This window comes from Mus caroli, chromosome 1 (genome assembly GCF_900094665.2).
Source record: "Mus caroli chromosome 1, CAROLI_EIJ_v1.1, whole genome shotgun sequence".
NCBI lineage: Eukaryota > Metazoa > Chordata > Mammalia > Rodentia > Muridae > Mus > Mus caroli.
The window spans coordinates 181371398-181384651 of NC_034570.1; the positions used below are offsets into that span (position 1 = coordinate 181371398).

General features: G+C 42.3%; 2 protein-coding genes across 5 annotated transcripts in view; one reads left to right on the forward strand and one right to left on the reverse strand.

Annotated features, from left to right (window-relative positions):
• Dtl (denticleless E3 ubiquitin protein ligase homolog) overlaps window positions 1-9960 on the reverse strand; it is a 40635-nt gene extending 30675 nt beyond the window's left edge. Inside the window, exons 1-5 of one of the 3 annotated variants that reach the window (XM_021170545.2) lie at window positions 9735-9960; window positions 4804-4929; window positions 3880-3978; window positions 2719-2780; window positions 2515-2635 (exon numbers count right to left, since the gene is read on the reverse strand). In XM_021170545.2, the coding sequence (XP_021026204.1) occupies window positions 2515-2635; window positions 2719-2780; window positions 3880-3978; window positions 4804-4929; window positions 9735-9786 (460 nt within the window). In that variant the 5' untranslated portion in view covers window positions 9787-9960. Of the gene's footprint in view, window positions 1-2514; window positions 2636-2718; window positions 2781-3879; window positions 3979-4803; window positions 4930-9336; window positions 9575-9734 lie in introns of those variants that run through there. The other 2 variants (XM_021170551.2, XM_021170567.2) reach the window with 2 other exon arrangements.
• A 134-nt stretch (window positions 9961-10094) lies between these two features.
• Ints7 (integrator complex subunit 7) overlaps window positions 10095-13254 on the forward strand; it is a 48352-nt gene continuing 45192 nt past the window's right edge. The window contains exon 1 of one of the 2 annotated variants that reach the window (XM_021161659.2): window positions 10095-10336. In XM_021161659.2, coding sequence (XP_021017318.1) covers window positions 10243-10336 — 94 coding nt within the window. In that variant the 5' untranslated portion in view covers window positions 10095-10242. The remainder of the gene's footprint in view (window positions 10337-13254) is intronic. The other variant, XM_021161662.2, reaches the window with a different exon arrangement.

Sequence of the window (13254 nt, forward strand, 5' to 3'; positions counted from 1 at the left end):
AAAAAAAAAAAAATCAGATAACCAAAGATCAAAGATCCTAACTAGGGTTGAGAACCACCAGTTTAGGATGAAGGACTGACTGGCTTTAAACAAGGTGAAGAATTAGAAAGGTTCAAATATATGTAAGTTTTCAGGAGACAAGAAAATACATTCACAGTTAATTTAAATTATCTACCAGAAAATCTAATGCTATTCCTCCTCATTCTGGCCAAAGTGCCTAACTTATCAGTCTTTAGAAGACAGCCATTCAGGGGAGCCAAATTTCACTAGCACCAACTAGTATCCAATTAGAATTCACTACTATTCAATTAGGATCATTAGTATCTTGTTCATATAGGGTTGAATAAACTGGACCAATCAATTTTTCTACTATGTTAGCATAAAACAAACAAACAAACAAAAATCCACATAAAACCCCCACTAACATTTATAATCTCCAGGTTTTTTTAAAAAATGAGTATATACCTCATGTTTGTTTGTTTGTTTGTAAAGGCTCTCTTCAGACACACCATATTACATTACAGATGGTTGTGAGCCACTGTGTTGCTGGGAATTGAAGTCAGAACCTCTGGAAGAGCAGTCAATGCTCTTAATCGCTGAGCCATCTCTCTAGCCCCCTCCCCGCCCCCCAACCTCATTATTATGCTCATAATTATTTTCCTGACTTAAATGGTGTTGGGCACTAACCTAATTAAAGTAACAAATGCAAAGTCATTTTAAAAGTCTAAAATAAAAGTTGTTTCTAAGTTATTCTATGCATAGCTAAGGGCAGGCTGAACCTAATCTGTCTCACTGACCAACCTCCGGGACATTGTAGGCAGTTTCCAACTCAGCAACTGTGTAACACTAGAAGCCAGGATAAAAGCCACTGGCTCCACATCCAACCCAATGCATTTTCTTTTACATGACATTGGCATAAACTTATCCACAGTTTTAAAACTTAGACAAAGGCACTAACAGACATGGTGTTTCCCTTTCCAAAACTGTTAAATTAGGTAAAATTTCATGATCATAAATTATTCCCATATATTTTACATAAACTTAAATTTAAATCTAAGAGTTCAACAAATGAGAAAACAGACATTCTTAACTTCACACAATACATTGTTAATGAACAGTGATGTGGAATCAAAACTCATGACATATATTAACTTTTCAGAATTCCAGCTTAAGAGCAACTACAACAGAATAAACTTAACTTTGTGACCTAGAAATGGTGGCACGTGTCTGTAATCCCAACATGGGAGGCTGAGGTGGGAGCATGTCTCAGAAATACAATTTAACTTTGCCAAAAGTCTAACCCACTCCGTAGCTTAGTTCAGTATTCCAGAGCATTTGTACGAATAAACAAAAACAGGGTGCTTTGCTAAGTGATGCGGCACATGCCTTTAATCCCAGCACGGGGAGGAAGAAGCAGAGGAATCTCACTGATTCACTGCCTTACAGTGAGACCCTGATCCAAAATTTAAAAAAACTGTCGGGGGATGGGGGTGGGGAGGGGGCGGGGCAGGGGTGGTTTAGTTGGGTGCTATGTATAGTTTATTCAAATGCTAAATACCTGCTCCAAAGATCTAGTCCTCCCCCTGCCCCAGCAGATCCACACACACCAAGTGATGCTATGTAAACCTTGCTCCACAATGTAAAATTATTGGTTGAATAAAGATGGCTACAGCCAATTACTGGGGAGAATAAAGAGACGTGGAGTTTGAGCTACTGGGCTGGGTGTGGGTGGCAGGTAGGGACCATGAAGGATAAGGAGAAAGGAGAGAGAAAGAGCACAGAAGAGAAGATGGAGAGAACAGACCTCCATTAGTCATGATGGACCAGCAGCATGGGCGAGAGTGAAATGCTTCCTTACAACAGCACACTGCTGAAGTAGAAATACCCAGGAGGATTCAAATAGCAACTATTTGGGGAAGCAGCCAGTGTTAGAGAATTAGTTTAAGGGTAATACCCAAGTAATTGCACAGAGACTAATAAAAAAAAAATCAGTTTGTGTCTCATCCCATTGAAATGAGACTAGACAGAGATAAGAATAAAACTATCTTACAGCTAACAATAGCACTATCTTACCCACCTGCAAAGTGGGTCACAGAGAAAGTAAAATTGCCCTAAGTCTTATTACCTTTCCAGGAAAAGCTGACAACAATAACCAAAGATAGACACAAGGGGCTGGAGAGGGAGGGCTCAGAGGTTAAGATTACTGATTTTCCACAGGATCTGGTTGGATTCCCAAACCCCTCACCATGGCTCACAACCTCCTTAATTCTAGTCACAAAGGATCTAGTGCCCTCTCCTGGTCTTGGCAGTGCACAGACATATATATGCAGGTGAAAGACCCATACACATTAAAATACAATAATAAAAAGATTTAAATGGGTCTAACCAACTAACTCCATTAAGATTTTCAGTTAAAATAAAATCTCTACCACCTAGTTAGGTAAAGTGACAACTTTGAGAGAGCAAAGACAAATATCTCCCCACCATTAAGGAAAATGACAAATACCAACCTACCTTTTTGAAACTTGGAAAAAGCTACAGACTTGAGGCTGCACTGGTGGCCTTTGCATGTTCCCATTAGCTCACCAGCTCTTACATCCCAAAATTTGGCTGTTTGATCACCAGCTGCTGTAACCTTCCAAAAGTAATATAGTAAAATTTAAGAAAGAAACCCTTTATCAGTATCTACTCAGACATAATAAAATGGAAGTCACTCACAAGTTTAAGTTCACCAGGGACCCAGGCCAAGTCAAAGACAGCATTCCAGTGAGCCATCCACTCTAAACAAAGAAAACATAAGTGGGACAGATCCAGAGTGTAGCCAATGACAGTCATACCAGTACAAGTTTAAACATCTTTTATGATAGCTTAAATAGGAATGTGTGTGAGTACTTGGCCCACAGGGAGTGGCACTAGTAAGAGTTGTGGTCTTATTAAAGTAGGTGTGGCCTTGCTGGAAGAAGCATGTCACTGTGAGGGCAGACTTTGAGGTCTTATACTCATGCCCAGTGGAGCAGTCTCCTGCTGACTGTGGATCAAGATGTAGAACTCTCAGCTCGTCCAGTACCTGCACCTGCTGTCTGCCTGCAAACTGCCATGCATCCCCCCATGATGATAATGGACTGAACCTCTAAACAGTAAGCCAGCCCCCAATGAAATGTTTTTCTTTGTAAGAGTTGCTGTGTCCATAGTGTCTGTTGACAGCAATGAATCCATAACTAAGACACTTTGGAAGTTTTCATTATAAGATGATAGCTAGTACTCTACTATCAACAGGCCAAAGAGCATTATGGAGTCACAGATGTCACACAGCCTCTCCAGGACACATGCAAGAGCCACTATCTAACATCAAATGGGAGAGAGATGACTCAGTGGATAAAGTACTTGCTGCACCAGCAAGAGGACCTGAGTTCACATGCCCAACACCCAAATAAATACCAGGCGCAAGTATAATAAACGAATGAGCCCCACGACCAGTGTGAGATCTTGTCTCAAAAAGTAAAGTAGAGCATGATTCAGGAGGACATCTAACAGCAACTCATGTACATGCACTATATTCTTTCCCAAAGAAATACAATTATTTTCTGAGTATTAGAAGTATTCTCTAAAATAGGATCAGCTCAAAACATTCTCTATGTCAAAAGCCTTCACAAAGTCCTAACAAGGAAATAACGTTAGTCTGACTTTAGTTTGGCATCTTAGGTTCTGTTTGCTTTGACCCTGCATGCTAGTTCTGTGTAGGCACTTATCTCTCACAGTTCGTATCATGTGCTTGGTTATCTACCTTATTCCACCCAAGCTGTCCATCATCCTTGTATTAAAACAGTAATTTACACCAAAGATTTTATGAATTAAAAATGTTAAAAATTATAGACTTACCCTTGAAGCATGTCTTTTTGCTAGTTTGTGATTCTGTATTATATAATCTGACAAAGCCTTCTTCATTAGCAACTGCTAATATATGCTCCATACTGGGAGCTGAAGAAAAACAAAGAATATGTAAGAACTTTCAAAATGAGTACAAAAGTATCAAGTGACTCAAAACAGGGCTGAGAGATGGCTCAGGGCAAGAGTATTTATTGTTCTTTTAGAAAACTAGGGTTTGCCAGGCAGTGGTGGCGCAAGCCTTTAATCCCAGCACTTGGGAGGCAGAGGCAGGCAGATTTCTGAGTTCAAGGCCAGCCTGGTCTACAAAGTGAGTTCCAGGACAGCCAGGGCTACACAGAGAAACCCTGTCTCAACAACAAAACAAAACAAAACAAAAAAAGAAAACTGGGGTTTGATTCTCAGCACCCACATGGCAGCTCACAATTGTCTGCAACTGTAGTTCCCAGGGACCTAAGGCCCTCTTCTGGCCTCTGTGGTACATAAACATAGACACAAGCAAAACACTCATACACATAATATAAAAATAAAATTTAAAAACCCTACTTTAACCATCAAAATAGTCTTCAGATCCTTCAGATACTCTGACTTGACTAAATCACGAGTGGTACTGGCCAATGGCAAATAAAACCAGGATACAAACCACCAGCAGATGGAAACTGTTGGGTTTAAAATTCCTTCTTATGATCTTTCCTCAATTAAACTATGAAACTAGAGACAAGAACTTCTATTCACATTTTTAAAATGATTGCTAGGAAAAAAAACCTTCATCTTAAAAACATCTCTGTACCTTATAAATCATCAGTTATGAGAACAATTTTAACATCTACCTACGTTACTTTTCTTTCAAAGTCTATTTTCCCGCTAAGTAGGAAGCAATGTTCTGTTCAAGCTTAGTGTATTTAGTTCTTTTCTCACCGGTACAGAAGGTGCATCCAAAAGGAGGAACTGGGACTCCCGTTTCTCCATAAGATGTGTGTTCATCGTTACAGTTGCACTGATAACCACTCAGAAGGGATTGTAGAGGGTAATGTGAAGACCACCCTAAAACAAAACAGTTCCTTTAAGAATTAAATGTAACATTATGTTCTAGCATTTCCCACAAATCTAAAGATAAATATCTTTAGTCTTGTTTGTCTCTCTGAGGCATGGAAGCAACAATCCTGCTTCTGCCTCCCAAGAGATGGGGATGAAAGGTATGAGCCACCATACCTGGCTAAGTATTTGTTCATATAGAACTTTACATATGTAACTCAGATCTACTCACTATCTATGGTGCTCCAGAACACCACTTCTGCTATTTTCTTTTCCTTCCTTTCTACACAGGGTTTCTCAGTTTCCAGCCCTGTCCTGGAACTCACTCTGTTAACCGGGCTGGCCTTGAACTTAGAGATCAACCAGATTTACGCTATTTTTCTTAAGCCATCTGAGGACATTTGGGTTACACTATATATAGGTTTGTTTGTTTGTCTTTTTAGACAGTCTCATTATGTAGAGCTCTGGCTGGCCTTGAATTTACTATGGCATAGATCAGACTAGCCTTGAATTCAAGATTGTCTGCCTCTGACTCCCAAGTGCTGGGATTAAAGGCATGTCCTACCACATCCAGTACAGTTTTACCAGCTTAAATGTAGAAAATTAGTGTATGATGATCAGTACCAATGCAAAGAGATCTGACTTCTAGCAAAGACGCAGCCAGTAAAGCATCACTGATTAAACTGTTACTCCCTTCCATGAAAAGTTCCTTTTGGGAGTGCATGAATGAGGAAATCAAGCAAACAGCAACCATAACACAATCAGCACTCAAACGGCTACTGTACTGACTAGCAATTTAACTCCTTTTTCCTAAAGTGCTGAAATTCTAGGATCCTAAAATTCTAACAGGAACCCAGTATCTTATGTGAGATACGACTCAAAAGTGGTCTGTCTCTGCCCCTAAGGAATGCAGCTTTAGAGAACTCAAAGTAAATTTTCATTTCATTCAGAAAGAAAGCCAACTTTCTAATGTACAAGTCATCACCTAAAATCTGATTAGTATCAACATGTAGGTTGGCTCATTTAAATATAGGAAGGTTCAATGTGCTTATTCAAAACATGTTTGAGACCAAGAATGTTTCCGATTTGCTTACATTTTACTGGTTGGGCATCCTGAGGCTTTTGAACATATCAGTACCCAACACCTTTAGATTTTTTAGATTAACATGCTCGGCCTCAGTAAGAAAAACATTTTTTCAAGAAGTAATTGCTGATCAAGGATCAGATGAAATAAGTTCTAAGTGCTGCAAATGTTAAATTCACGTCTTAGGGCACTACCAATTCTCAGTTTTGTTTATTTAAAATTCTGTACCGGACATCCAGCAGTTTGTCTATCCTGAGACAATGCAAGGTATACAATGGGGACAAGAGAATGCCTTCCTTTTGTAAAATAGAAGGAAGGGATAAAGATGATGAGAAAGCGACCCCTCTCAAACAGAGAAAACATTTCAGCCTAACAGAAATACCACTTAATCTAGTTTGAGAAGGAATGAGAAGAAAGGAGAAAAGGAACTTAGTCTAGATTTTAAAATTGCTTGTGGGGGCATGGCTCCTAACTTTTGATATTAAGTAACTTAATATGTACTCTCTGAAAGACCACTAAAATATGTTATGTTCACAAATACTCATCTTAAAAAGTAAATTTGAAAACAAAAGGCTGCATTGTAAAGAAATGTAAACGCAGGTGTATGATGTGAAATTTTAAGTCTATTCAAAGAGGAATCACATGAGTAAAACTGAAGATACAAGCCGGGCATGGTGGCGCACTCCTTTAATCCCAGCACTTAGGAGGCAGAGGCAGGCAGATTTCTGAGTTCGAGGCCAGCCTGGTCTACAAAGTGAGTTCCAGGACAGCCAGGGCTATAAAGAGAAACCCTGTCTCAAAAAAACAAACAAAAACAAAAACAAAAAAACTGAAGATACAATTTGCTTTGGATATTTTCACAATGAAGCTAATTCCTTTACTCTGCCTCTTTACCTCAACTAGTATTCAGACTGATAAACAGTATTTAAAGTAACTCACTGAGCAAGCTCTACTTAGTTCATTATTTCTGCATCTCCCCATAATATACTTTTGGATCTTTATTGTGCTATGAATATGAACCTGTAGTGTTTCCCAGACACCCATACTCATCTGGAAAGGTCCATTCTTTCTTCAATACACAGCTAAAGGCCCACACTCAAAAGAAATATACAAGGCTTTGCATTTTCAGAGGATCAACCCCTTGACAATTCAGCAGCTCCCACACATTATTTCTAAAGCTACTCTGTCTGAACAGGTGGAGGAGTTTCCTTTCTACTTCCACAAAAGGAAGGTATTCTACACTCCCTTCCTCATCTTACACCTTGCATTGTTGAAAGATGTGTCCATTACAAGTTTTTAAATATGGGCTCAGCAGTTAAGTACACTGACTGCTCTTCCAGAGGTCCTGAGTTCAATTCCCGGCAACCACATGGTGGCTCACAACCATCTGTAATGGGATCTGATGCCCTCTTCTGGTGTGTATATGAGTACAATGTACTCATATAAATAAAAATAAATAAATCTTTTTTTTTTCTTTTGGTTTTTCGGGACAGGGTTTCTCTGTGTAGCTCTGGCTGTCCTGGAACTCAGAAATCCACCTGCCTCTGCCTCCCCAGTGCTGGGATTAAAGTCGTGGGCCACCATGCCCGGCTAAATAAATAAACACACACACACACACACACACACACACACACAAAACCCCAAATAGAAAACTAGTGAGGTCCTAACTATGAGACAATTTGAGACCACAAGGCACCAGATGCCTAAATCCATTTCTTTAAAAGATGCACTTTCAATAAAAATTTTTCTTTTTGCTTAAAACATTTTAAGAAGTTACGTAGTTTCTAACAATTGCCCACTATTAATTAACTGTGGTGATAATTCATCCTGAGGGAAACCTTTGTGACTATTGGGTACTAAAACCACAGAAAACAGCACTTTATATGCTTTTTGATGGGGCATGACAGGGTGACAAGAACTTTTGTATTACAATAGGATAAATTTGGGGGAGAAATAAGATAGAAATATTCAGAAGAAAAAGCAACCATATAAAACATCGAACAGTAAGCATTTGCTCGCCTTTTCAAAAACAGAGACCATGACTTCCACGTTGGTATAGTTGTTTATAGTGTCAGATGTATTTAAAAGGCTAAAATAGTATTTATCTCAAGATGTTAACTCACAATAAGGCTAAAAATTATAATTTTGCATGTTTAAAGCTTATAGTAAAAACTTTTAGATATGGATTTAAAAATTCACAAAAGTAATTACATTTCCATTTTACAAATATCGGTAGAGAAAGGAAACTAAAGGCACATTTTAGAGGCCTGTTATGATCCAGGGAGTAAAGTATCAGGGCCCAGTGTGGGGATGGAATAGAGAAAACGGAAGACTCAGTTTGAGGTAAAGAGGCTGAATCAGTGGGCATGAAAAAGAGATTCAAGCAGACTTAAGGGATTTTTTTTTTTTTGAAAATGTCATAATGAGGAATATGGAGTCTGAGTTTTAGCTGGGGACACCAGTTTAAAATAATGTCACTCCCAAAAATTGGGAAGAAGCCAACTCAGTTTGGGGTATTAGAATAGAAGATGCTTGTATGCCTAACTGTCTAGATTAAGATCAACACATACAGCTTTTACAGAAATTAATGCAAAACATAGGGAATGGAAGAGTGTAGGCAGCAGTAGAATCCTTACTTACGGCTATAGGCCCAGCAACACCGGAGGGGAAAAGAGATGCAGACTTCAGGAGGTAACAATCAATGAATCCCAGTGCCTATCATTGAACGTCTGGCTATCTGTAAGCCGGAACGACAGACTGAAAAGTGGGTAGACAGAAAATGTAGCTCATAGGAAAAGAGGTGAAGTTGAAATTCAGACGCTCCGAAGACGGCTCACAACCATTGTGCAGGGCGGCCATTCCTAACACAGGGGAAGTTACTTTTGTAAAGTTCTAGCAGAGAAAGAGGCAGAATGTAACTACAAGAAAGAGGAAGTACGACTACAAAGTTTTAGTTTGGGGCAGGACCTCAAGGAGCTTTTCCTCTTCTCAACATTCTTAGGCCCACTCTTCAAAGTCTTAGTTTAACGACACACCAACCTAATCGCATCTCAGATTGCCAATGTTTTTAAGAGTACTGTAGGAGATGAGCTGGCTTTCTATATGCTAACAGAACATGGCTGAATTCCACCGTGAAGAGAAAAACGAGTTTAATCCCATTTCTGGAAGTACCTCGGCATCAAGACACATTTGGAACAATACCCTTCCATCCATTACCCTTGGTCACCTCGTGGGTGTGGCTATGGGCATCTTTTAGTCTGTATTTTAGGACTTTTCAGAGCCTGCAGAGATGGGGGAGGGGGCTTTGGCGCCGTAAGATTGAGTTCCTTAACTGCGGGCCATGCGCGGTGGTGCACAACAACGAACTTGCAGGGAACGCTAAGGTTCTGCAGAGACGGCAGGCACATCGCTGGTGCCAAAGCGTCTCCCACCCCCGACTCTCACAAGCGTGCACTCTCTAGTTAACGCGCGATATTGACGTAAGCAGCCAGGGGCCCGGGACGCCACTGAGCGTCCTAACTTCGGCCTCCGTTTCGATCTAAAAAGCTCGATGACGGTGAAAAGCGTCCGGAAGGAACCCAAGCACGATGTTCTTCGGCGGTCCTCGCTCGCCCGGATACGCTCCGGCCGCGGGAGACCTGGAGGCCCACAGTCGGCAGCGATCCAAGGTGGAGCGCCTGGGGGGAGGTGGTTCCCGCCACGACCAGCGGCCGTTGGGACCGTTACTCACCGTTCCTCAGGACGCCGAGCTGCGGCTGGCGGAGCACCGAGTTGAAGAGCATCTGGGCCCGAGGAGAAGGCTCAGCTGAGGGGAACGCCGAGAAGATCGCCCCCAAGTTCCACAGGAGCCGCCGTTTGCACCCTCCACAGCGCGGCGCGGTTTCGCCTCCAACTCCCGCCACTAAGAGCCCCGGCCGCCAAACTCCGCGCCAAACTGACGTCACGCTTTCTGATTGGCTCTCGTCGCAGCGTCCTGGCGCCTCGGAGGCTCGTCCCCATCCTAAGCTCCGCCTCCCTCTCGCTCAGCCGCGGGAACCCAAGGTTCACAAGCTCCCTGAGCGCCTGCGCGGGGGGCCCAGAGAGGCACGGGCGAACCGCGGGGCGACCGAAGCGCATGCGTATTCTGCCTGACAGCGCGCGGAGGGAAAAATCCGCGAGACCGCGGCGGGAGAAGATGGCGGTACCGGGGAAGAGTTTGCAATCTTTGTGACTGGGCGAGTCGGGTAACTGTTCGGGTCATGGCGTCAAACTCAACCAAGTCTTTCCTGGCCGATGCCGGCTATGGCGAACAGGAGCTGGACGCTAACTCCGCTCTTATGGAACTGGACAAAGGTACTGGAGGAGGGACGCGGGCGAAGCGTCTGGGGGGGGTGGCGCCACCTAGTGGCGGCAGCTACAGGGGCTAGAAAGGCGCATGCGCCGATGTATGGGGCGGGAAGCACCGCTGCTAGTCTTGGAGCCAGCGCTTAGGCGCATGCTGGGTTGCTGGAGTAGCCCTGCACAGTTGGAGCAGAGGCCCGTGCTTGCGAGGATGCCTTTGACCACTTGGTGGCACAGTCTCCGGTTTCCTAGACAGCAAATGAGATAAATCCTAAAAGTGCTGAATTTTGAGATTATTTTTTAAAACGTTCAGTGCAGGTGAAGCCTTCATCAAGAGAGCCAAATGATTTCCTGAGCGTTTTACAGCGATTTGTCTTGCGAGACTGTCAATTGCGCGTTCTAAAGCAGGTTCCACGTGGATGAGAACATCTGAAAAGCTTGTCTGAACGCGCTCATTCTCTCTGCACACAGGTTCCACGAGTTAGTTCCCCTTATACAGGTAGCTAAGAGAAAAAATTTTAGGGTTAGGAGTTTAATTTCAGTTCTACTAAAGTGATTATGGAAAGCGACATTATCATCTAGCCTCGATATGTCAGCAAAGTGGGCACAGTATGTCAGCTGTGTTGTAAATGTTAAATGGCAGTGGTATGCGAAAAGATGCCTTTATTAAAGGCTGAAGAGGGACTTTGACAGATAGCTATCCATAAAGAAGTCCTGTGTAAATGTGAGACCTTTGCTTCAGTTTCCTGCCAAGGTTTTTACACGATAGACAATTCTTGGTTAACTGTAGCCAGTGTGTAACCTGTAGAGAACTGGACTGGAAACCAAGGATCTGTAAGTTCAAGGCTGGGGGGCAGGGTGTGCCAAGTAGGGACACTGAGAGAACCTGGAGGTCAATTAGACTTTGTTAAGTATGCACCTCAGTTCCTTGTCCCAGTTCGAAACCAGTTATAGGTAAGAGTTTTTTACGTTTTACTAAAGTCTGTGACATCCAGGTTGGCCTGGACTCCCTAAAGCCAAGCCTCCCAAGTCCTAGACCTGATGTGGCCCACTACACTGTTTTATTCAGTGCCAAATACTTTACTATTTGAGACACAGCCTGTGCAGTGTTGGATTCTTAAAGAAAGCCTTTACTCTCTCTCATAAACCTAAAATGATACAGCATCTGAATCGAGTGAACTTTCTCATCACACAACAACTGATGGCCATCTGTTCTATTAGTTTTTATTCTTTAACAAGTTATAGGTCTTTTTGCCTCTGAAATATAAAGTCATAATAGGAACTTTATTCTTTAATATTGTATAATAACTCCCTTCCCACCGAAATGTGTATGGCTCTAGCGTAGCTAATCTTGTCCCAGGCTAAGAGTAGATCGTGTTGTAGAGCAGGGGTAAGGATATGGAGTAAGGATATGGAGTAAGGATATGGGTAAGGATATGGAGCATGGAAAGGAAGGACATCCAGAGTTACCTTCTAAACGTGTGTTGTGAGCCAGTGTGATGGTTTACCGTGTGAAATGCTTCCTGTGCAAGCCTGACAGTCACACACATGTGCACACATACATACAATAACAATGAAATAAGGTTTACATTTGAAACAAACAAACAAACAAAAAAAGATGCTGCAGCTGTAGGGATGACTTAGCCTTTAAGAGGCCACACTGCTGTTTTGTGGGACCAGAGTTCAGTTCTCAGCACTCACACCCCAAACCTCACAACTGCCTGTAACTCTAGAGGGTCTATTATACACACATCTCTCCCTCCCCCTACATACACATAATTAAAAATGAAGCTCTTGGAAAGAAAAGGTTACAGATGTAATGAAAGTATTAATACAACCTTTTTAATAAGAAGAGTTGAAATTAAAACACATATGTGTAAGAAATAAGTGGGGGCTGTTGAGTGTTTTACAGATAAGCCCCAAGCTCAACAAGACACATTGTATTAGCTGGGGACAGTAGTGTGACACAGATGGGCCCAGGAGACATTGCTAAAGGCTGAGTCTCACATATTACTCTAATAAGTGTAGCTTTTCCTAATGTAGATTATTATCATCAGACCAAGTATTTGCCCCTCCGGTGATTGGAAGTTGTCCAGATGAAAACAGGCAAGATCCCCTTCCTGCAGAGAGAAAGGTTTAGTGACATCACTCAACCTGATGGCTCTGTGCACACCTGGCTTTGAGAGGATGAGTGGGAGTGAGGAAGGTGACTCATCCCCTTTCTTGCTGCACATGAGTGGAAGCTGGTGAACCTAATGCTGTACGAAAAGCCTGATCGTGGAGTGCTGATTCAACTCTTGAGAACTGGGTGAGAGTCAGGACAGAATCCACACACGAGGATTTCCCAGCGTTGTTACTATCCACCCAGTTCCACCATCTCAATTCTCCCTGTGAAGAAGACCACGTGTGTAGGAATCTAACTGGTGTTAGGGAGTGAGGACTTGCTGCACAGCCCCTCTGAGAGAACGAATGGCCTTAGCCCCTGGGTTGGGTGTGCACTAGGCGGCTAACGCCATGTCATTATTGGGTTGGGTGTGCACTAGGTGGCTGACGTCATGACTGGGTTGGGTGTGCACGAGGCAGCTTACTTCATGACTGGTGGTTTTAAGAGTAGTAGAAACATGGCCGTGTGGATTCAGACTCTTTTTTTCCTGAGGATATTTATTACCAGACTACATTTAGTCTGCCAGCATTGGTAAGTGAACCTTTAAGGTTATATAGAATCTAGATTCAACAACTAGTTTACCACATTGAAGCTGAATTAGGGAGCATGGACTCCGTAGTTTGTCTGGTGACCCTGATGGACAAGGTCAGATAAACTAAACAGAAATCCACTTATTGAAACCATGGCCTTACTTTTTATGTATGACTGTGAGCTGTTGTCTTATGATTTACAATGGGAATTTTTTTCTTTTTTTTTTAATTTTTAA